The 23,011-nt window shown below is 42.7% G+C and overlaps 1 protein-coding gene and 1 long non-coding RNA gene across 2 annotated transcripts in view; one reads left to right on the top strand and one right to left on the bottom strand.

Annotated features, from left to right (window-relative positions):
- The window catches only part of PTAR1 (protein prenyltransferase alpha subunit repeat containing 1), a 63,521-nt gene extending 57,489 nt beyond the window's left edge, over positions 1–6,032 (bottom strand). The window contains exon 1 of the mRNA XM_075560556.1: positions 5,908–6,032. Within this exon, the coding sequence (XP_075416671.1) occupies positions 5,908–5,993 (86 nt within the window). The 5' untranslated portion in view covers positions 5,994–6,032. The remainder of the gene's footprint in view (positions 1–5,907) is intronic.
- A 92-nt stretch (positions 6,033–6,124) lies between these two features.
- LOC142458010 (uncharacterized) lies at positions 6,125–21,266 on the top strand. The gene is made up of 3 exons (XR_012786402.1): positions 6,125–6,172; positions 9,978–10,133; positions 21,078–21,266. It is a non-coding gene; the product is annotated as an uncharacterized LOC142458010 (long non-coding RNA).
- Positions 21,267–23,011: the final 1,745 nt, after the last annotated feature.

Raw genomic sequence — 23,011 nt, 5'->3', positions numbered from 1 at the left:
TTGTCTGTACTTTTGAAAAATCATCATTAGTCAGGTAGAACAGGTCCTGCTTATTATTCACTAAAGTGTCATCAAGCACCCTCTGACCGACCAGACCACTGTAGTCCACGGGGGCTTTCAATGACTGCTTTTCGGAAGTCAGGTGCCAGACCTCTCTCCCTCCAGGAAGAGAGGATGCCTCAAATCCCAAGAACGAACCCTGTCTGTGCAGCAACGGGACAAAAACAGGTCCAAGATTCAGGAAATGGCACAACTCTTTCCAGTTCCGTTAAAAAACAACAACTATCCAGCGTCTCCCTTCACCCCCTTTTCTGTTGTCCAAGATATGCCAAAATAATAATTTATAAATTATCAAGGGCTCATGAGGGAGGGGCAAGCAGGGAGGGAAGGAAAAAAAAAGAGGACCTAATGCAAAGGGCTTAAGTGGAGAGCAAATGCTTTGAAAATGATTAGGGCAAAGAATGTATGGATGTGCTTTATACAATTGATGTATGTATATGTATGGATTGTGATAAGAATTGTATGAGCCCCTAATAAAATGTTTTAAAAAATGAATCTACATATAACCTCCTCTCTGGAGGATGGAGAACAGAAAAGTGGGTGAAGGGAGACACTGGACAGTGTAAATTATGACAAAATAATAATTTATGAATTATGAAGGTTTCATGAGGGAGGAGAAAGGAGGGAGGGGGCAAAATGAGAAGCTGATATTAAGGGCTCAAGTAGAAAGCAAATGTTTTGAGAATGATGTTGGCAACAAATGTGCAAATGTGCTTGACACACTAGATGAATGTATGGATTGTGATAAGAATTGTATGGGCCCCCAATAAAATAATTTAAAAAAACAAACAAACTAGAATTCTTCCCAGGACGGGTAGCAAAAGAGCAAATGGAACTGGGCCATGAGTACTGATAACCCAAATATTGCTTGTGATTTAGTTAAAATACTTGAAGGCCTTCATAGGCGTTCTCAAAGTTTAACCCACCGTGTGGGTGAGGAGAAGCATGTGTAAGGCCACCCAGCTAGGAAAGTGACAAGGTGCCATTCAAATCCAGGATGGTCAGATTCCACACCCAAACTCACAACTATACGATTCTTAAAATAACAAACTAAGATCAAAGTGTAAGAAAGACTACACAACTCCATGGCTACAGTATCTCGGAATATGCCTCCTGAAGCTGCATTTCCACTCTGAAACTGCCTTTCAGAGTTACTCCCTTACTTAAAAAACTTTGTATGTGCCTTCAAGTTGACTTGAATCAAAACAATCCTAAAGAAGAGAGTAGAAGGAACTGCCCCAGAGTGTGCCCGGGATGGCATCTTGGTTTGTGGGAGTAGAAAACGAGGTCTTTGCACCACGGGGTCACAGGTAGGATGGGACTTCAACCACGCAGCTCCGAGCTTAACCCCTGCGCCACTGTGGCTCCTTTGCACTGGCGAGGTGAGTTCCCTTCGCCAGTTCTTACCCATGCCTCCTGTCTTCATGAGCTAGCTCCTCAGAAAGACTCCATCTCCTCCTCTAAGTTAGGCTCTTTGGTACTACTCAGTCTCAAAGCACCTCTTCTTATCCAGCTAGGGTCCCCATCATCTGTAGACTGACTTCCTTAGAAGTTCCACGAGGGAGGGGATGATGGATGACTGGCTTGCTCATCAATCTACACCTAGTTCTTGGCCCCATAAACCCAGAATAGCATCGTGTTTGTCAAATAGAGGTGCTCATTTCTGAAAGTAGGGGTGGAAATAGATGAAACCAGATAGTAAAGAACCCCCTTAGTCTGGCCCTCAGGGGTTTTTTCAATCACATTTGCTTTTAGTCAAGTCTCGCTTCCGTGTGAAGGCCTCGGGCTCTCTGTCTGAAGACTAACCGTTACTCAGCATTCACAGCTCTACTCCAGTCACCTCCACCTAGATCTGTGCCATCTAATCCAAGTCATTAGACCCGTGACCACTGTATTATCATTTTAAATGTAGTTCCTCACTAGCATGAACTATATTTCACACTCAGTAGCCACCTATGACCAGTAGTTACTTAACAGTGTAGATATAGGGCATCCCATTAGGTCCTGGGTGGTGCAAATGGTTATTAACATTCAGTTGCTGACTAGAATTAGCAGGTTCAAGTCCACCCCCAAGATGTCTTGCAAGAAAGGCCTGGTGACCTACTATAGAAAAATCTGAAAATTCTCTGGAGCACAATTCAGCTGCTTTGGTTACTGTCCCAGAAAGGCATGATGCCTTAAACACAAAGATTATATTTCACAGTATGTGAAAACTAATTTATTCCTTCTACCTTATATAGTAAAAGGGTATTCACAGCCCTGACAATGAGCATTCAGTAAGCATTAAGTAGTCATTAAAAAATAACTTGCTGGAGAAGGGAATTTTTACAGGATGCTCATTACACTGTGGACAGTTATTTTCACATTCGCTCAGAACGCACTACACATTAGCTTGCCTAACCCAGGACCAAGCTCTGCGCTGTTTCATGAATCTGACCAGGTAAGTTTTTCGTGAGGACAACTACCTAGTGGTAACCAAGTGCTGGTACCATGCCAGGTGATTCTGCTGTGTTTTCGTCCGCCTCGCGATCCACACTGGAAACTCAGGCTGAATTAACCTATCCACACCTAGCAGTAACATAACCACACTGAGCCCACTGCATCAGCGACTCCTGCCTGGGTATTTTCAGAGAGGCAGAGCCAACATTTAATAATGGAGTAGGTGTTATCTAATAAAATTACCATCTATTCTGTGTTTGGAGGAAAAAGAACAAATGCCTTTTTGGGCTATTTTTAGAGGGTACCCTAATATTAGAAATATAATCAGTCACTCACTTTCAAGAGAACACTGTCTCCCCCCACCCCTTTTAGTTAGAATATCATCTCTTTGAAAGCAACAGGACCACATGAGGAAGAGTACAGATTTCTGAAGAGCGCACATTACACGCTATTCTAAAAGATGAGCAAAGTTCTGGAGGAGGCTTCAGAGAGTGTGGAAAAATGAATGAAAAGATAATGGAAATTTTCCATGAACTTTTAGAAGTCTTCTAGCATTACTAAGGATATTATTATTACACAGGCTATGTACTAAACGATAGAGAAAAACTTACATTAAATGAAACAATGAGTTAAGATAACTAAATGTTTTAGACTTATAGTACCAAAACTCTTAAAAAAAACCCAAACCCTGCAAACTCACTGCCATCTGGTCAATTCAATTCTGACTCATAGTGACCCTATAAGACAGAGAAAAACTGCCCCTTTGGGGTTCCAAAGCTGTAAATCTTTAATGAAGCATACTGTCTCATCTTTCTCCCACAGAACTACTGGTAGATTTGAACTGTTGGTCTCATGGCTAGGTGCCCAACTTTTAATCAATTACATCAACAACTTACTTCAAACATCTGTATCAGTGGTCCTCAACCTGTAGGTCGTGACCCCTTTGGGGGGAGGGGACCGAAGGACCCTTCTACAGGGATCGCGAAGACCATTAGAAAACACTTATTTCCATCGGAAAACACTTATTTCTGATGGTCTTAGGAACTGAGACACCGCTCCTCTATCCGTCTCCAGGCAGGTCCGTCCACATGCAGATACGCCCACATACGAGTACCCGGCGTGGAGACTGCTACCCAGGTTACACAATGCTTCAAGACTAAATTTCATTTATTTGTAATTAGACATAAATATTTCACAATACATAATGACATTGTTTTTGTGATGAATCACTACGCTTTCATTATGTTCAATTTGCAACAATGAAAATACATCCTGCATATCAGATATTTACATGACGATTCATAACAGTAGCAACATGACAGTTATGATGTAGTAATGAAAATAATTTTATGGTTGGGGTCATGTCATTAGGAAGGTTGAGAACCACTGGTCTAAAATATTACATAATGACCCAAATTCTTATTAGTAATTATAAATTATGTATTGACAGAGCTTATTAGTGAGATTTCACTATAAAATCATGACATGGTGTGTGCGTGCGCATGTGCATGTGTGTGCATAAAAGTCCTTGATCTGGAAGAACTGGGATCCGTTCCACACCACACCATGTCACCTGCCAAGGCAACGAGCACTCAATCTCTGGCAAACTAAAGATGTCTTTCCAGTCTACCTGAAAGAGAATCTGATCTTGGGTAAACTAAAAAAGGCATCTTTTGGTTTTTGCTGTTTTCAACTAAACTTCTGACATCTGCTCTAATTTCTTCAAGAAAAACAATGCAAACTATGACAAAACAGGCCGTTCATCTGTCTTAACTATTTTTGGAGGATGTCTCTCCCTTGCACTAAGGTTTCCCTTCTGAAAAGGGACTGAAAGACTGACTCGCAACAAGGCATCAAAGCATTCTTCAGAAGGCCTAGCAGCCACTATGGTTACTGCCAGGAAATCAACCCAAATGCTCCTTTTGAACAACACAGCAGTTATTGAGGGTAAAGGAAATGGATGCAGGCCGGGGTGGCAGGTGTGTTGGGGGCCAGGAGTGATGTTTGTAATGAGGGATTAGTGGCAGCTGGTCAACTGTGCACCACAAGGGAGAGTGGCATGGAGAGTTGCTTAAATTCGTTTATAAACATCACCTTGGAGGAAAAGAACGTTTTGTTCCCATGTTGCTTTGGCACCTCTTCTAGGTAGACCAGCTTCCAGGGGTTAGAAGGCTTTAATGGGGAAGAAATCCGATGCTCCAGATAAAGAATAAACATTTTAAAAGATAAGTTCCCCCACACAAAAGAAGTAAAAATAATGCAAAACTGGATTTCACGTTTCCTTTCCTTTGAGAAAGGGAGGAAGTGAGCTCCATTTTTGCATCTTTGTTACTCTTTGTATTTCTTCTGACAGCTTCCATTTCACTAGCTAGGACACCCCAGCGGCACAGCGGACAGGCACTGGGCTTCAAAGTGAAGCTGGAAACCACCCGCGCTCTGGGAGAAAGATGTGGCAGTCTGCTTCCCTGGGAAGTCTTGGGGGCTCCATGGGGCAGTTCGTTCTACTCTGCCTCTCTGGGCCACAGTCCACTCGACGGCAAGGGGCGCTCCATTTCTCACTAGTTACAATGAAAGCAAATGTGTCGGAAAGCACAGCCTCTTCTGGCATTTCCCCAGAACACTTCAAGCAAAATGGAAGGGAGGAGGGAGAGAACCCAAGTGCCCCTTCTGTGGGGTGCGGTCCAAAGAACGCAGGAGTTCCGATGACCGGGAGTTAACGTAACCTTGTAGCTCCCGAGTTCCTGTCCTTATGAATCGGCTAATGCTAAAAAGTATCCAGGCTTCCCCGGCTGTATTACACACCGTCCCAGACTGTGTTCACGGTTGAGAATGTTCTGCTGACCTTCAAACCGTTTTTGCTCATCAAATGCTTTTCACGATCTTGCAACAAGGGAGGTAGAAGTCAAAGGCAGCCCCCCAACAGTCTCAAGGCTGGCACCCCAGGGCTTTGGGGCCGCTCAAAGTCCGGGGAGAGTTGTGCTTCCAGTACACTCAGAGCCCCAGGTCTGGGGGCGCCCGAGCACCGGTCAGGAAGGGAGGATGCGGGCTCACGGACAAGGTCCCGAGTGTCAAAAAGTCCGGGGGGTGGGGGGAGGGTGGAAATGGAAGGGGAGCGCGCGAAACCAAGTCGTTCCGTTCGCAGCTCCCGAGGTCACTTCGGGGCACTCACCCGCCAGCTCCTCGCGTGCTCGGAGCCGGCGCTGCAGAGTGGCCCGCGCCGCGAGCGACAACGGTCCGGCCCCGAACTTGGCTCTTCCCGGTTCCCAGGACCGCGGGAGGCCGGGTCGCACGCGGTCATCCCGACGCCCGAGGTCGCCTTGGGGCTTGACCCCGCCCCCGTCCGCCGGCCCCCAACCCTAACGACCCCACCAGCGGCGGAAGACGGGGTGCCGCCGGGGCGCGACTCACATGTGCGGATTCCTCCGGAAGGCGTTGGTGATGTCCTTCACCACCCGCTGCACCAGCACCGCCACCTCCTCGCTGGTCTCGGCCATGTTGGCAGCGGCTGGGGCGCGCCTCTGGGAGAGCGCGGGGCCGGCCCAGCGGGAGCTCCGCGGGGGGAGCGCGCACGCGCCAGCGCCTTTTGGCCACGCCCCCGCCGCGGCCGCCGAGCACTTCCGGGTCAGCCCGCTGGAGGAAGCGTGTGCTTCCGGTAGGAATGCCGAGTGGCCAGGTGAGCGAGCGCTCGCGGACCCCGCCTTGGCGCGGCGCCCCAATAACCGAGTTTCGAAAGGTCCAAAAAATTAACAGCAGATTCGTTCGAAAACTAAACATACACCGTCGTTTTACTCATTTTTAATACATATTTTATATTTCTCTTGTAATGTGTTCCGTGTCTCCGGACACTCTTACAGAACCAGTGCCTGATAGACAACCACCATATACAACCATTCTCAGCTGCTCAGGGGTCCAGCAGCCCCCCCAGGCTTTGGGAGGAAATCATTAACTAAGGCACGTGTCTGCCTGACAGTTTATTTAGTCTTCGCCGTGTTGGGAGCTGGTTCGCTTTATTATCTCAGCAGAAGGGGTTCCGGGGCCGAAAGATGCTATTTCACTGTATCCTTGAGCTCTTTTTGCAACTGTGTGCCAATTTCAGCTTCGGAGCAGCTGACTTAAAAAAAAATTAATAAAATGGTTGCGTAGCTTGAATAATCGACGTCAGTTGTTCGGAATTGTACATGTTGAATTGGTGCATTCTCTGTCTAGTCTCGACTATGAAGATATAAACTAGGCTACGTAAAATTTGTTTTCAAGTTAATGTACTAAAAGGAATGTTATTTGACATCTGAGTATAAAATATAAAGATTTTTCTGCTTCGGGGGTACATCATCATTCCGTACTACATCTGGTATCCTTTGGACGTTGTATGGCAGTTTTCGGGTTAGAAACAGAAGGCCCTAACATCGTAACTCTTGATAGCTACTTCTCTGCTACAAATAAATCTTGAGCTTTCGATTGTATTGACTATACAAAGGCATTCCACTATATGGATCATAATAAATTATGAATTACATTTCAAATAATAGGATTTCCAGAATACTTAATTATGTTCATACTGACCATTGTACTTGGACCAAGAAGAGTCTTTTCAAACAGGAGAGCATACTGTGTAGTATATAATTAGGAAAGGTGTGTGTCAGAGTTGTATCCTTTCAGCACACTTGCTTAATCTGTATGCATGTAATCTGGGAAAAACTACAGGATGAAGAACATGCACCAGGATTAGAAGACTCATTAACAATCTGCAATATGCAAAGAACACACTTGCCTTTAGGATGGATTAGGACTCACTGCCATGGAGTCCCATACTGATACAAAGCAACCCTGTAAGACAGTAGAACTGTCTTTGTGGGTTTCCTAGACTAATTGTTTATAGGAGCAGAAAGTGGAGCAGCTGATGGTTTTGAACTGCCAACCTTGTGGTTCCCAGACCAACTTGTAACCACTACTACCAGGGCTCCTAGTTGGGATTGTACAGCAACATAAAACAAAAATTCCCACAACTGTTAAGCAACATCATGATAAGTGGAAAAAATATTGAAGCTGCCAAGGATTCCATTTTACTTAGATTCACAATCAAGACCTGAGGAAACAGCTGTCAAGAAAGCCATTATGATGGGACTCCAGGATGGATGATATCCCCTCAGGACCAGTGGTGAGAGTGGTGGCCATACCTGGAGGGTAGAGAGGGTAGAGGGTAGAAAGTGGGAACCAATTACAGGGATCTACATAGAACCTCCTCCCTGGGGGATGGACAACAGAAAAGTGGGTAAAGGGAGATGTTGGACAGTAAGATATGACAAAAATAATTTATAAATTATCAAGGATTCATGAGGGAGGGGAGAGCAGGTGGGGGGGGGAAATGAGCTGATGCCAGGGGCTTAGGTGGAGAGCAAATGTTTTGGGAATGATGAGGGCAATGTACAAATGGGCTTTATACAATTGATGTATGTATGGATTGGGATAAGAGTTGTATGAGCACCCAATAAAATGATTTAAAAAGAAAGAGAGCAATATGAAAGGAGGTTTGGAGTGGAAACCCAAAGTCCATCTGTAGAAAACTGGACATCCCCCACAGACGGGTTATTGCTGCATAGCACTGATGAAACACACATAATTCCTCTAGTTCCTGAATGTTTCCTCCCCCCACCCCCCTACTACCACGACCCAGTTATACCTTACAAATCTGGTTAGACCGGAATACACACATTGGAACAGATGGGAGCTCTCCACACAGGAATTCAGTACAGATAAAACCCTCAGGAACAGTGGTGGGAATGGTCATATAATGAGGGTAGGGGGATGCTGGAGGGGGGCGGGATGGGAAGAGAGAGAAAGGGGAAACACATCACAAGGTTTGATATATAGCCCACCCCCACGGAGTGATTAACAGAAATGTGGGTGAAGGGAGACAAGGAGCAATATAAGATGCAAAATAATATATAAGTGATCAAGGATTCACAAGGGTGGGAGGGAGAGGAAAGGGAAGGAGCTGATAGGGCTCAAGTAGAAAGAAAATGTTTTGGAAACAAGTGTGCTTAATGCAATTGAATGATGGATTGTTATAAGATTTATAAGAGCCCTCCAATAAAATGATTTTTTTCGCAGGGAGGAAAGCCATTCAGGGTGCAATGTAGCAACGATGAAACATACAACTTTCCTCTAGTTCATAAATGCTTTTTCCCCACCCACTATGATGATGCCAATTCTACCTTACAAATCTGTCTAGACCAGAGGCTGTACACTGATACAAATAGGAACTGGAAACACAGGGAATCTAGGACAGATGATCCCTTTAGGACCAGTGGTGAGAGTGGTAATACCAAGAGGGTGGAGGGAGGGTAGGGTGGTAAGGAGGAACCGATTACAAGGATCTACATATAACCTCTTCCTTGGCAGAAGGACAACACAAAAGTAGGTGAAGGGAGACTTCGGACAGCATAAGATATGACAAAATAATAATTTATAAATTATCAAGTGTTCATGATGGAGGGGGGAACAAGGAGAGAGGGGGGAATGAGGAGCTGATGCCAGGGGCTTACGTGGAGAGCAAATGTTTTGAGAATGTATGAATGTACAAATGTGCTTTACACAATTGATGTATGTATGGCTTGTGATAGGAGTTGTATGAGCCCCTAATAAAATGATTTTTTAAATGATCATTTAAAAAAAACAATATTGCATTGGACTAATCTGCCACAAAAGACCTCTTTAAAGTTTTAAAAAGCAAAGATGTCACTTTAAAGGAGTAAGGATCCCCTGGCCCAAACCATGCTATTTCAGTCATGTAAAAACTTGTATGCATGTAAAAGCTGAACAAGGTATTGAGAAGACCAAGGAATAGGTGCATTTGAATTACAGTGTTGGAGTATTGGATATGCACTGGACTGAAAGAAGAACAAATCTGTCTTAGGAGAAGTACAACCGGAATTCTGAAAAGCAAGGATGGCAAGACTATTTCACACACACACACAAAGACTATTTCACATATGTTGGCCATGTCATCAGGAGGCATCAGTCCCCGGCGAAGGATAGCATGCTTCATGAAGTAGAGGGACAGGCAACATGAGGAAAACCATCAACAAGATGACTAGACATGGTGGCTGCAGCAATGAGCTGAAAGTTAGTGGGGATTGTGAGGCTGGCTTTGAGCCAGAACTGACTCAATCACACCTAACAAGTGCTCAAAACATAAGTGCTCTTGAATTTAATATGCTGTTATACATTCTTTCTTATATATCAGATTTTTTAAAATCTGGCTACGTTTGGCTCAGTAGGTATCTTGTAAATTAAATGTAAATCTCTTTAAGAGTATTTAAACTCAAACTCATAATCTGTTTATGTGAACATACTTGAACATATCAGAAGTATGCATTGTTTGAAGAGTAAAAGCCATCCATCCATTGGAGGCAAAAAGTGTGAAACATTGAAAGAGAAATGCAAATTAACGATGGCCGGTCAATACTCCATTTGTACAGGTTTACGGAGGTTAGACCTGCCATGTAGACAAAGGCCTGGATTTTGGAGAAGCGAGTAGAAGTGAGAAAGAAAGTGAAAGTTCCTGCAGAAAGCCATGCCAAGTATAAGAAGACTCCATTAAATCAGACACTTCCTCCTCGGACAGAGGAAAGAAGGTTGGTTTTCTTGGCAAGTATAGTAGCTTTGAAACATGGAAATAACCTTGTAGTCTGTTTCTATCTTCTCTAATAATTTACTTACATCCCTATGATGTGTATACACCTTTTGGAAAAATGGATATCTATTTTCTGGTAACATTATGCAAGATAGAGTGGGAATAGTACTAAACATGTTTTTGCCATGTGTTAACATTAATCACAGAAGCAAATAAGTTATTTCCACCATTTAAAAAAGTTGAAGTATTAAAGTCTTTTACATAATATTGCCGTATTATCAAATCTTACAGTATGCTCAACTTCCATTGGGTTGTGCTGGATTCTCTAGAGAAGTGAAACTGGTGATATTTATTTATCATATATCACCGGTGATCGAACTCAGTAGTAAGCTAACTAAACAAAACTCACTGGCATCGAAAACTCACTGGCATCGAGTCAATACAGAGTCATGGCAACCCCCTAGGTGGGGTAGAATTGCGCTGTGATTTTCCCAGACTCCGACTGTTTCTGGGAGTAGAAAGCCCATCTTTCTCCCAGAGAGCAAACTAAGATCATATCACCTACTAAACTGTGATGTGAAATGCAAGCGTTAACATTTTTTAACTTAATATACAATTATTCTTTATTTTAAAAATTATTTTATTGAGGGCTCATACAACTCTTATCACAATGCATACATACATCAATTGTGTAAAGAACATTTGTGTATTCATTACCCTCATCATTCTCATTTCCCCCCTCCCTTTCTGTTCACCCTTCCCTCATGAACCCTTGATAATCTATAAATTATTATTTTGTCATATCTTACACTGTCTGACATCTCCCTTCACCAGTTTTCTATTGTCCGTCCCCCAGGGAGGAGGCTCTATGTAGATCCTTGTAGTTGGTTCCCCCCTCCACTCCACCAACAAGTGTTAACATTTTTAAAGGAAAATTTTACCCTGCAATGTCATTAATCTCCACATTACCTATTTAAACCTGAGGTAAATGTTAGCAAGCTGCTAATAGTGAAGGTGATGTCAAATGTTCAGCCACTGTGATGGGAGCATCCAGTTCTGCTCTAGTTTTTTGTGGGATCATCAGACTGTTTTCCACAATGGTGCTACCATTTTGCATTCTCACTAGCAGTGGACCTTTATCTATTTATGTCCTTTGCCCACTTCCCACTTTTTCTGCATCTCTTCTATTTTCTTTCTTATTTTCACTTTTCATTCTTTGTTGCCCTACTGTGGCAGTGAAATAGTATCTCTTTGTGGTTTTGATTTTACTTTCTGCTGATTAATGACTCATAATAACCCTATAGGACAGGTTGGAACTCCCCCTGTGGGTTTCTAAGGTTGTAAATCTTTATGGGAGTAGAAAGCCTCATCCCAGGGAGTGGATAGCAGTTTTGAACTAGTGGCCTGTGGCCAGCAGCCAGAAAGCCTTATCTTTCCTCTGGGTCATTATGAGTCAGAATCAACTTGATGGTAGCGAGTAGTTCTATTTTTTTATAATGATGCTACACATCTTTTTATTTATCTGTTAACCATTTGAATATCATACATGGTGCCTGTTTATGTACTTTGTCCAGTTTTTATTGTTATTTGCCTTTTTGTATATTTTTTAGATATTAGACCTTATCAAGGTACTCTGGTTGGTGTAATGGATTATACTTGGAGCTGACAACCGCAGTCAGCAGTGCAAACCAACCAGTCTCTCTGAGGGAAAAAGATGAGGCTGTGTCCTCTTATAAAGAATGTAAGGCCTGGAGACCCCAAAGGGCAGCTCTAGGTTGTCCTCTAGGCCCACTATACCTCAGAATGAACTTGATAGTAGTGAGTTGAGACTCATCAGTTTAATCGTTCCTAAAGATTTTTTCCCTAGGGTTTAGGTTGTTTGTTTATTCTTGATCATGTATTTTGAAAATAAAAATTTAACTTTTGTGAGGTCCTTGTTATATCTATTTTGTTTTCTGTTGAATAGGCATTTGTTGTGTTACTACTCTTATGTTAATAAGTGACTAAAGTAAAAAAGTATCTAGCTAGATTACATTCCTAGATTTTCCCCCTAGCTTATATTACACCACCTTTTCAGTATAAGTAAAATGATTCCGTCCACGAACTTAAGTTCAAAAGTCATAGCTGAAAATGTGGACCACTCACAAGAACTTTATTTATTTTTTTAAAAGATCATTTTATTGGGGTTCTTACAGCTCTTACAACAATCCGTAAATATATTGCCATCATTCCTTTTTGTTGTTGTTTAATTTTTTAAATAATTTTATTTCAGGCTCATACAATTCTTATCACAATTTATTTTAACTATAGAAGAGGTTCAGTCTGAAATGTCTTCAGTTACTGCCTGCTATCCAACCTCTCCTTTAATCTCTTTTCTAAAATATTTTCAATTCAGAAACTTTGTAATAGCAACAAACTTGATCATTTTCTAAAGTTCCTCCTGTTTCCTTGTGTTAGGCCTCCTATGAGAACTGCCCAAATTAGCACTGGGTCTTGTTTGCCCATAGGAAATGACCTTTTTGGGTGTGTGTGTGTAAAATGTGAGTTATGCTCTAACTTGGGGTATAGTATTTATAGACATCGATTGCCTACGGTGCAAGAAGGAATGCCTGGGGGAACCTGACACAGAGGGAAATATGACTAGGACTATCGTCCTTATAACAGAGGGAATCTGGAAAGCTAGGATTCCACGGTAGAAAAGCCATTACTTTGGTAAATTAGTCTAAGTACCTTATCCCGCTTTAAATATCATTCCCACAGATGTTCTCCTAACAGCTGCGCTGCCTTAAAGTGAGCCCTTAGTTGATTCTTTCTCCCTACAGAAGCAGACATCCCTATTTGCTCTCTCTCTTCCTGCCCTGTCATCTGACCCCTCTCACACCTTCCCCCAGTAGTGGAAGGGCTGGAGGCGCCTTTACCCCCCAAGCCTGGATTCAACATGATTTCCATAGCTTGAATTTGGGGCTTAGCTACATTAATATTGTCATTAATTTTGCCTTGACAGCTTTCAGCATATAGAAAATAACCATGTTGTCCCTGTAGCTCTTCTGAATTTAATATATAAAAGGAATTGTGGGATACAGAAATGTTTTCCCGAGGTTGTACCCCAAAATATATGCCAAACCTAGGACACTGCTTGCAATACATGGTAAATGACTATACTTGGAGGTCAATGTCAGCTGCTTAGAGGTAATCTCCCTGAGGATATCAGCCATCTAGAGCAATCAGACACTTATTTTATGTCCCACTGTAGGTGGGGCCCACACCCTGCTGATAAAGATAGTGGATTGTTTCCTTGAAAGAGAAGCCAGAGACAAGGTCAAGCCCACTCAAGGAAGACCAAGGTTAGGCTGCCATCTTGAATCTATAATCTTGAATTCAAGATTTATCAGTCTTGACTCTTACCATCTTGTCACATGTGTACCCCTAGTCCCTCCCCTTCCTATTGCATGTACACCCCTAGATCATTCCCCTCCCATTGCATGTGTTACCTATGGTACCAGCCTTTCCTGTTATGATGTAATCAGGGGCCTTACATTCCTCTATAAGGTGTATATAAGCCTTGATTAAAACTATGCTCGCACTCTCTCCTCTCCTCTCCCACCTCCACATGGACCACCAAGAGCGGCTGAGATGAGCATGCTACCTGACTTCTTTATTTTACTCTCTCCTAACTCTCCTATTCTCTATGACTTTACTATAATCTTTATATATTATCACCGTACAATTGTGCTTGCAGATCCTGCTGTTGTTAGAGGCTGGTTTACTCTAACAGGATGCCAAAGAGTAACTAATTGCAGTTGATGTGTTCTGATTTGGGTGCTTTAATTTCTATAGTAAAACACCTCCCCTTCCCCCTACCTCCCCACCAGCAGTGAGCAAAATAACATAGTTGCAAAAGGTAGTGCATTGGGGATCATACTGGTCTGATCATTTTCAATATATCTGCAGAATGAAGAGTTAATACATTGTGAGTTGTATTAACAAATTGAACAATGTAACCTGGCTTTACCGTGAAGGTTCAAGGATTAAAGCCACCAGCAGATGCACAGGAGGAGGCGGCGGCTGTGTGCTCCTGTAGTAAAGATTCACAGTCTGAGAAACCCGTGTGGGGCTGCTATGAGTCGTAACTGACTCCGTCGACGGCAGTGGGTTTGGGTGTTAGGATGCAACTGCAGAGGAGCTCTGGTGGTACAGAGATGCCACTTCTGGCTGCTCACTAAAAGACTGCAGTTGGAACCCATTCAAACACTCAAGCTCACTGCCCTCAAGTTGATCCTGTAGGACAGATAGGACTGTCCCTGTAAGTTTCCAAGACTGTCATTTTTTGTGGGAGTAGAAAGCCCTGTCTTTCTCCCAGGGAGCAGCTGGTGGTTTTGAACTGCTAGTCTTGAAGATGGTAACCCAATGGGTAACCATTAGGCCACCAGGGTTCCCCACAAGGTTCCTCTTAGAAAAATGTGGCAGGCTGCTTCCATAAAGATTACAGTCTACCGATGAAGAACACAGCTTTTCCCCAGATCCTGGATGCTTCCTCCCCCCAACTACCATGATCCGAATTCCACCTTGCAAGTCTGGATAGAGCAGAGGTTGTACACTGGTGCATATAGGAGCTGGAGGCACAGGGAATCCAGGGTAGATGATCCCTTCAGGACCAGTGGTGTGAGTGGCGATACTGGGAGAGTAGAGGGTGAGTGGGTTGGAAAGGGGGAACCGATTACAAGGATCTACATGTGACCTCCTTCCTGGGAGATGGACAACAGAGAAGGGGGTGAAGGGAGACTCCGGATAGGGCAAGATATGACAAAATAATAATTTATAAATTATCAAGGGCTCATGAGGGAGGTGGGAGCGGGGAGGGAGAGAGTAAAAAAAGAGGACTTGATGCAAAGGGCTTAAGTGGAGAGCAAATTCTTTGAAAATGATTAAGGTAAAGAATGTACAGCTGTGTTTTATACAATTGATTTATGTATATGTATGGATTGTGATAAAAGTTGTATGAGCCCCTAATAAAATGTTTTTTAAAAAAGATTACAGTCTTGAAAGCCCATGGGAGGGGCAATTCTACTCTGTCATAAAGGGTCCTTATGAGTCACGATTGATTTCATAGCAACTGATAGAGGTATTCAGTGAGATGTAACAAAGTTCTGCCCAGCAAATAGAAGTCACACTGTAATCTAAGTACAAATAACTGAATATAAGTAGTTAAAGGCTCATTTACCTGTTGTACAGCTGAGAGTAGTGAAATTAGACATCCTGTCACCAGGTCCCTCAGTCTTCGACACTAAAACCCTGCCCAGGAGCTATTTGAATCATAAGAACCTCCGAAAAGTCAGCACCTCCTCTTAAAGAAATATGCCTGTAAGGTACTTAAAAGCTGATTAGGCTTCTGCTGGCCAACTAGAGGGTAATGGTTTCTCCTGTCTGCTTCCTCAGTCTCACGTTCCCACGGGCAGACGCTGTTGCAGAAATACACAGGGAAATGTGTATGCAGAAATGCACATGTTAAGGAGGGACATTTAGGTGCCTGAGTGACGGTGCGCCAGAATTCCCAACAGAATCTAGTATAGCCACCCTTGTTGCTTTGGTGAGCAAAAACCGTGTGAGTTAGCCATTAGGGGTAGTAGTAAGGGAATAGCTGCTCCCTTAGTCTGGACACAATTTGGGAACTCACAGTGTCAGTTCTCCCTCCGCCTATGGGCTTGCTGTGAGTTGGAATAAACTCGATGGCAGTGAGTGAGTTTACTGTAGTCTGTATTGAACAGTCTCACTACAGACTAGTAAATAAGCACAAGCCCATGCTTGCCTTGCTCAGTGGGTCTTCTGACCCTGTCATGGGTTGTAAATTTGAAGAGAGGCGGTAATTTTATAGGAAGATGCTCTGCGGTGTATTAGAGCTTACATTCTAAACACCCCACTTGGCAAAAGGCTGTGTCAAAGACCTTCCTCTTTTCTCCACCCTGACATACGTGGGGCCACCCCGAGTTGGTGTGAAGGCGAGGACCACTAGTGGCAGTCAGTTGTGAACTTAAAGCCATTTCAGAGGGGACTCGGTGCTGAAGAGGGACACAGTTTAATCAGCTCCTGCATTTTCATTAAACAATCTTTCAGTTCTGAAATTGTAATGTCACTTTAATGAAATTACCTTTCAGGATGAACTCATCTACCTGCTGTCTAATCTCCTTAGAATCTCATTGTGTGGTGGGGCCAATTAGAATAAAGAGGTCTGTGGTGTATGAGTGTCCCATTATATTTATTTAAAACAGGCTAGTTTGATCAAAGGTTATTGTTTGAATAAGTCAACCTATGTAGATATAGACTATCAAACCAAGTTTCTTTCCAATTTTAGCTTACTATTATTTGCCACAAGAGGACTACATGTTTTTTTGTTTTTTGTTTATCTATCTATTTATTTATTTATTTTTTTGAGGACTACATGTTTTTAAGGGACCCTACTCTTTCTAGAAGGAGCCCTGGTGGCATAGTGAATTAATCATTGGGCAGATAGCCACAAGGTCTGCAGCTCAGGCCACCTCCTGTTCCTTGGGTAAAAGATGAGGAGTATGGATACCATGAGAGTCAGGGGACGGTGGGGGAGGAAGGGGGAACCGATCACAAAGAACGACCTATAGCTATCCCTGCCCCCTGCCCCCAGGGTGATGAACTACAGAAACCTGGGTGAAGGGAGACAGCGGTCAGTGTAAGAAATGAAAATAGTAACAATTTATAAAATATCAAGTGTTGGTGAAGGAGGGAGGCTGGGGGAGAGGGGAAAAACTGAGGAGCTGATACCTGTGGGAAACAAAGATATTTCCCATTGTCTCCCCCAAATGTATCCCAAATTTAGCTGCTTGCTACACATGGCGAATGACTTGGAGGTCAACAGAAGTAGGTCAGGGGTTATTCTCCCTAAGGGTTATCAGCCATCCAGAGCAAGCAGTCACCACTGTTTATCTCACAACAAGTAGGACCCAATCGCTTCTGATAAGGATAGTAGTTGACTGTTTCCTTGTAGGAGACAGTCTAGCCCACCCTAGGGTGACCAAGGTTAGGCCACCATCATGAATCTAGGATCTGCCCATCTTGTCACATGTATACCTCTAGTCCCTCCCCTTCCTATGTGCACACCCCAAACACATCCCCTTCCTGTCACACTTATGCCTATAGTACATCCCCTTCCTATGATGTCTATGCCTATTGTACTGCCCCTTCCTGTCACGTGTGGTTACCTGTAATCATGCCTCCCTAAGTAGTTATAAGCCTTGGTTAGCAATAAAGTTGCCCTCCTGCTAGCTCTCTGTCTCTGGCTCTCTCCCCACGTGGACCACCAAGTGAGGCTGAGGTGATCACACTACCATGAAATGTCTGACTCCATTATTTCAATCTCTCTTCTATCTCTCATGCTCTCTATGACTTTACTATAATATTTACTTATTATCGCTGTACAATTCCATCTACCAGGCCTGTGATGATTTGTTGGGGGCCCTTTCCCCTGCAGACACCAAGGGCTCAAGTAGAAAGAATATTTTGAAAAGGATGACAACAAATGGATCAATAAATCTGCTTGACACAATTGATGTATGGATTGTTAGAAGAGCTGAAAAAGGCCCCAATACAATGACTTTAAAAAGGAAAAGACCCCTGTTGGCACTGTCAGCTAAGCTCTGGACTGCCAACTGCAAGGTTGGTGGTTCAAAACCATCTACTCCACGACAGAAAGATGACTCTCTGCTCCAGTAAAGATGGACAGCCTTGAAAACCCTCAGAGGGCCCCCAAGAGTTGGAGTGGACTAACTGGCAGTGAGGCTGCATATCTTTGCCTCCTCAGAAACTTTCCAGACTTCTAGGGCAGGTAATGGTGGGCTCATCTTCTGGATAAAAACAACTAAAATGCTAGTTTAGATTTCTTAAAATCTCTTCAAAGGCACTGGAGAGTTGTCCGCAAATAAGGAGGTGCCTGCTCCACTGTGGAATACAAAAAGACTGTTCCCCGCTCAACTCCCCCAAATATATATGTTAGTCTTAGGACAGTGCTTGCAATTAATGGTAAATGGTTGTCAAATTATCTTGGCACCATTGTTGCTCCACAATAGGTAGGACTCACTCTCTGCTGTTAGGGACAGTGGATTGCTTCCCCTGAAAGCTTAGGCTAAATAAAGTCTCCAGCCCTAGGGCAACCAAGGTTAGGCAGCCATCATGAATCTAGGAACCGCCTGTCCTGTCATATGTATACCCTTAATCCCTGCTCTTCCTATAGCGTCTTAACCCTAGATTGTCCCCCTCTCGTTACTGTATTACCTATAGTACAGCCCCTTCCTGTGATGTAATTAGGAGGCTGTAATTAAGGGGCTTTGCCTATAAATAGGGGGCTTGCTTGCACGACCCCCAAAGATCTATAAGCCTTGATTAGTAATAAAGAGTGCTCTCTCTCCGTGGCCCTCTCCCCTCACCCCGTGTTCTTTCTCCTCTATCCCCTCTCCCCATGTCCTTCCACATCCTCCCTCCCCTGCCTGCTCTGCCCATGCTGTGCACTGACTTGTATGTTGAGATCAGGGCCATCCAGGAGGTGAGCATGCTACCATGAAATGCGTCTGACTCCATTATTTCTTTTCTTTATTTTCACTACAATTATGTTTATTGCCCCTCAAAGCAACCCTATAGGACATAGTAGAATGACCCCTGTGGGTTTTTGTGGTTGTAATTCTTTTTTTTAATTGTTTTATTGGGGCTCATACAACTCTTATCACAATCCATACATACATCAATCCATACATACATCAATTGTGTAAAGCACATCTGTACATTCATTGCCCTCATCATTCTCAAAACATTTGCTCTCCACTTTAGCCCTTGGCATTAGGTCCTCATTTTCCCCTCCCTCCCTGCTCCCCCTCCCTCATGAACCCTTGATAATTTATAAATTATTATTTTATCATATCTTACACTGTCCAACGTTTCCCTTCACCCACTTTTCTGTTGTCCTTTCCCCAGGGAGGAGGTCACATGTAGATCCTTGTAATCGGTTCCCTCTTTCCAACCCACTCTCCCTCTACCCTCCCAGTATCGCCACTTACACTGCTGGTCCTGAAGGGATCATCCTCCCTGGATTCCCTGTGTTTCCAGTTCCTATCTGTACCAGAGTACATCCTCTGGTCTAGCCAGACTTGCAAGGTAGAATTGGGATCATGATAGTGGTGGTGGTGTGGGGGGGAAGCATTTAGGAACTAGAGGAAAGTTGTATTCTTCAACGTTGCTACATCTCACCTTGACTGGCTCGTCTCCTCCCCTAGACCCCTCTGCAAGGGGATCTCCAGTGGCTGACAAATGGGCTTTGGGTGTCCACTCTGCACTCCCCCCTTCATTCACTCTAGTAAGATTGTTTTGTTCTGATGATGCCTGATACCTGATCCCTTCTACACCACATGATCGCACAGGCTGGTGTGCTTCTTCCATGTGGGCTTTGTTGCTTCTCAGCTAGATGGCCGCTTGTTTACCTTCAAGCCTGTAAGACTCCAGACACTATACCTTTTGATAACCTGGTACCATCAGCTTCACCACATTTGCTTATTCACCCGCTTTGTCTTCAGTGGTTGTGTCGGGAGGGTGAGTATCATAGAATGCCAATTTAATAGAAGAAAGTATTCTTGCATGGAGTGAGTACTTGAGTAAAGGCCCAATGTCTTTCTGCTACTGACTCCATTATTTCAATCTCTCTTCTATCTCTCCTTATTCTCTATGACTTTATTATAACATTTATATTTATATTGTACATTTGTGCCTATCAAACCTGCAATTAGTTGTGAGGGTCTGACCTTCCTCCACAGTCAACATCTAAGGAAAGGAGAAATCCAGAATGGTCAGTAGAATTCCCAGCACTCAGCCATGTTTATCCTGAGGCAGTGGTACTCAACCTTACTTCCATACAGTACCTCAGGTTGTGGTGACCCCCAATCATAAAATTACTTTCATTGCTACTTCATCACTGTCATTTTGCTACTGTTATGAATTGGGCGACCCCTGTAAAAGTGTCCTGTATACTTGCCATGAATTGGAATTGGCTCAACAGCAGTGGGTTTTACTTTTTATAGACAGGCTGAATCTCTGTTCACCAGGTTTTAGAACGTCCTACTGATGTTTGGTAGAACAATTTATTTCATGATTACATGAAAAGGAAACTTGGCATAACGTCACAAATCATTAGTTGATGAATTTTTACCTTTAAGAAACTCACCATAAAACACAATAAAGCATAAATTTCTACCTAGAATTCATACAACTCTTTTTAAAATTTAATTATTTTATTGGGGGCTCTTACAATAATGCATGCATCCATTGTATCGAGCACCTTTGTACATATGTTGCCATCATCTCAAAATATTTTCTTTCTACAATTCATACAACTCTTCTTGTGATGTTTCTGGATTTCTCAAATGTGACTCACTGATCTCTACTAATTAAGCCCAATTTTTGTTTGTGCATTGTAAGGGCATATTTTACTTGCAGAAAAGATGTTTCATTGTGTGATTCACTCTTAACATATGCGATCCTTAAAAAATTTAGGGAAATATATGAATAGAGATTCTTCTTTGCTGTATAATTTAATAAATATAAGTAATAATTTAGTAACTGTAGAATCTGTAGCACTGATAGGCATTTATCACCTATCATGAGATATCATGAGAAGAAATATTAAGTGGCTTTTACTAATGATATAGAAAATCACTAAAATATTTTTTTAGTGAATGGTAAATCACTAGCAACAGCAAATATCTCACAGGAGCATAAACTATTTCTGGGAAAAAAATCCATTGTTTCTATTGTCATAATAATCAGGAACTATTAATATTGTGTGTCTTAAGATTTTACAAGTCTCTGTTAATAAATATTATTTGTTAGTGCCATTAAATAAGTTCTGACTCATAGCGACCCTGTCTGTGTACAACAGGAAGAGACACTGCCCAGTCCTACGCCATCCTCACAATGAACCCTGTGTTTGAACTCACTGTTGCAGCCCGTCTGTCAATCAATGTATCTTGTCAAGGATCTTCCTATTTTTGCTGCCCTTCTACTTTGTCAAGCATGGAGTCGGGCCTAAACACTCTGGCTGTACTTCTTTCAACATGATTCCAGTAATCCATGGTATGTTTAATAAATATTTTTTGCCAATATCATAATCTAAATCCACCCATTCTTATTCAGCCCTCCTTTATCCACATGCACACGAGGTGATGGAAACCATCACGGCTTGGGTAAGGTGCACCTTTGTCTTCAGAGTGACATCGTTTGCTTTTTAATGCTTTAAAGAGCTCTTCCGCAGCAGATTTGCCCAGTGTATTTCCTCATTTGATTTCCCAGCTGCTGTTTCTATCGGCATTCTTTGTGGATTCAAGTAACACGATATCCCTGATAACTGCGATCTTTCCTGCACTTTTTCTGATGTTATTTACTGGGCCACTTATGAGGAGTTGTGCTTCCCTAATGTTGAGGTGTAATCTACGTTTAGGGATGCCATCTGTGATCCTCACCACTAAGTGCTTCAAGTCTTCTGCACAATCAGCAGGCAAGGTTATTCCATCTGCCTACAGCAGGCTGCTAGAGAGGTTGCGTCCGCTCCTGATTGCGCGTTCTTTTTCATATCCTGCAATGTTGTGGGTTCTTTGCTCGGCAGAGTTGGAATAAGTACAGTGAGACCATGCCACCCTGATGCGTGCCTTTCATAATTGGAAACACAAAGTGGCCCAGTTGTTCTACAATAACTGCCTCTTGGTCTATGCACCTGACGTGTACAATGAATTGTTCTGGATTTTTTTTGCCCCCTGACAACAAAGAAATTAATATTTAACTAAGCATATGAAATATGTTTCCATGTGTATCTTATATATTTAGTGTAAAGTGAAAAGCTGACTTACAGCTACTTCTCTAATACAAAAAATTAAAAATCTTAATGAATTTTAGCAAAGTCATGCTACCTCCTGGCTGCTATTTGCTTGAAAACTGTAATTAAAATAACTTCATGTGTCACATAGACAACTTTAATCCTATTGTAAAAAATATGTTCTTTTAAAGGGTGATAAAAATAAAATACAAAAATGCACTTCTATTAAAATGACTTAAAATATATCCTCTCAAATCTTTACACAAGATTTAATTTTTGACCAAGAATACTTCTGACCACATTGACACATAAGCTCCATAAAAGTTGATATCCATTTATGTTTACGTTGGGACAAGTTAAGATTTGGGTTGCCATTGATAATATAATCTTAAGATGCCCAACAGACTCATTTTCTTAAGAATTAAAGGAAACTTAGATTTAGGAATTTTTGGTTCCCATTCATTATTTCCTTCATTCACATGTATTTCTAGGAAGTTCCTATTTTGTGTTAGCTCTATACGTGTCTTTGTTTAATAACTTGGTCTTGTTTGCATCATCCCTCAAATTTTCCCAAGCAGTAACAATTTCATCACTTTGATGATAAACCAGGAGTTAAAAAACTCCATATTTTGGTTGTTCATTTTCAAAGTTTAGTAGGACACAATCAGAAGGGAAAACACACAAGAGCCAGCCATGGCATTTTCAGCTTTTCTGCCGGAAGAACAAATGTGTCTTAAAAGAGGCAAAGCTGGAATGCTCCTTTGAGGGGAAGATGACAAGACTTCATGTCATATACTTTGGCCGTGTCACGTTGTCAGGAACGCCCAGTCTCTGCAAAAGGACATCATGCTTGGTGAAGTAGAGGCTCAGTGGAAAAGAGAACAGTGCTCACTGACCCCGTGGCTGCCAGGATGGGCTCAAACATAGGCGTTGTGAAGGATGACACAGCACCAGCACCAGCCTGTGCTCCGACTGATGCGCACAGCGCTGCTGTGAATCAGACC

The sequence above is a fragment of the Tenrec ecaudatus genome, chromosome 10, assembly GCF_050624435.1.
Source record: "Tenrec ecaudatus isolate mTenEca1 chromosome 10, mTenEca1.hap1, whole genome shotgun sequence".
Lineage (NCBI taxonomy): Eukaryota > Metazoa > Chordata > Mammalia > Afrosoricida > Tenrecidae > Tenrec > Tenrec ecaudatus.
The sequence above is the reverse complement of the archived record's forward strand: the minus strand, read 5'-3'. Positions and strand labels throughout refer to the sequence as shown.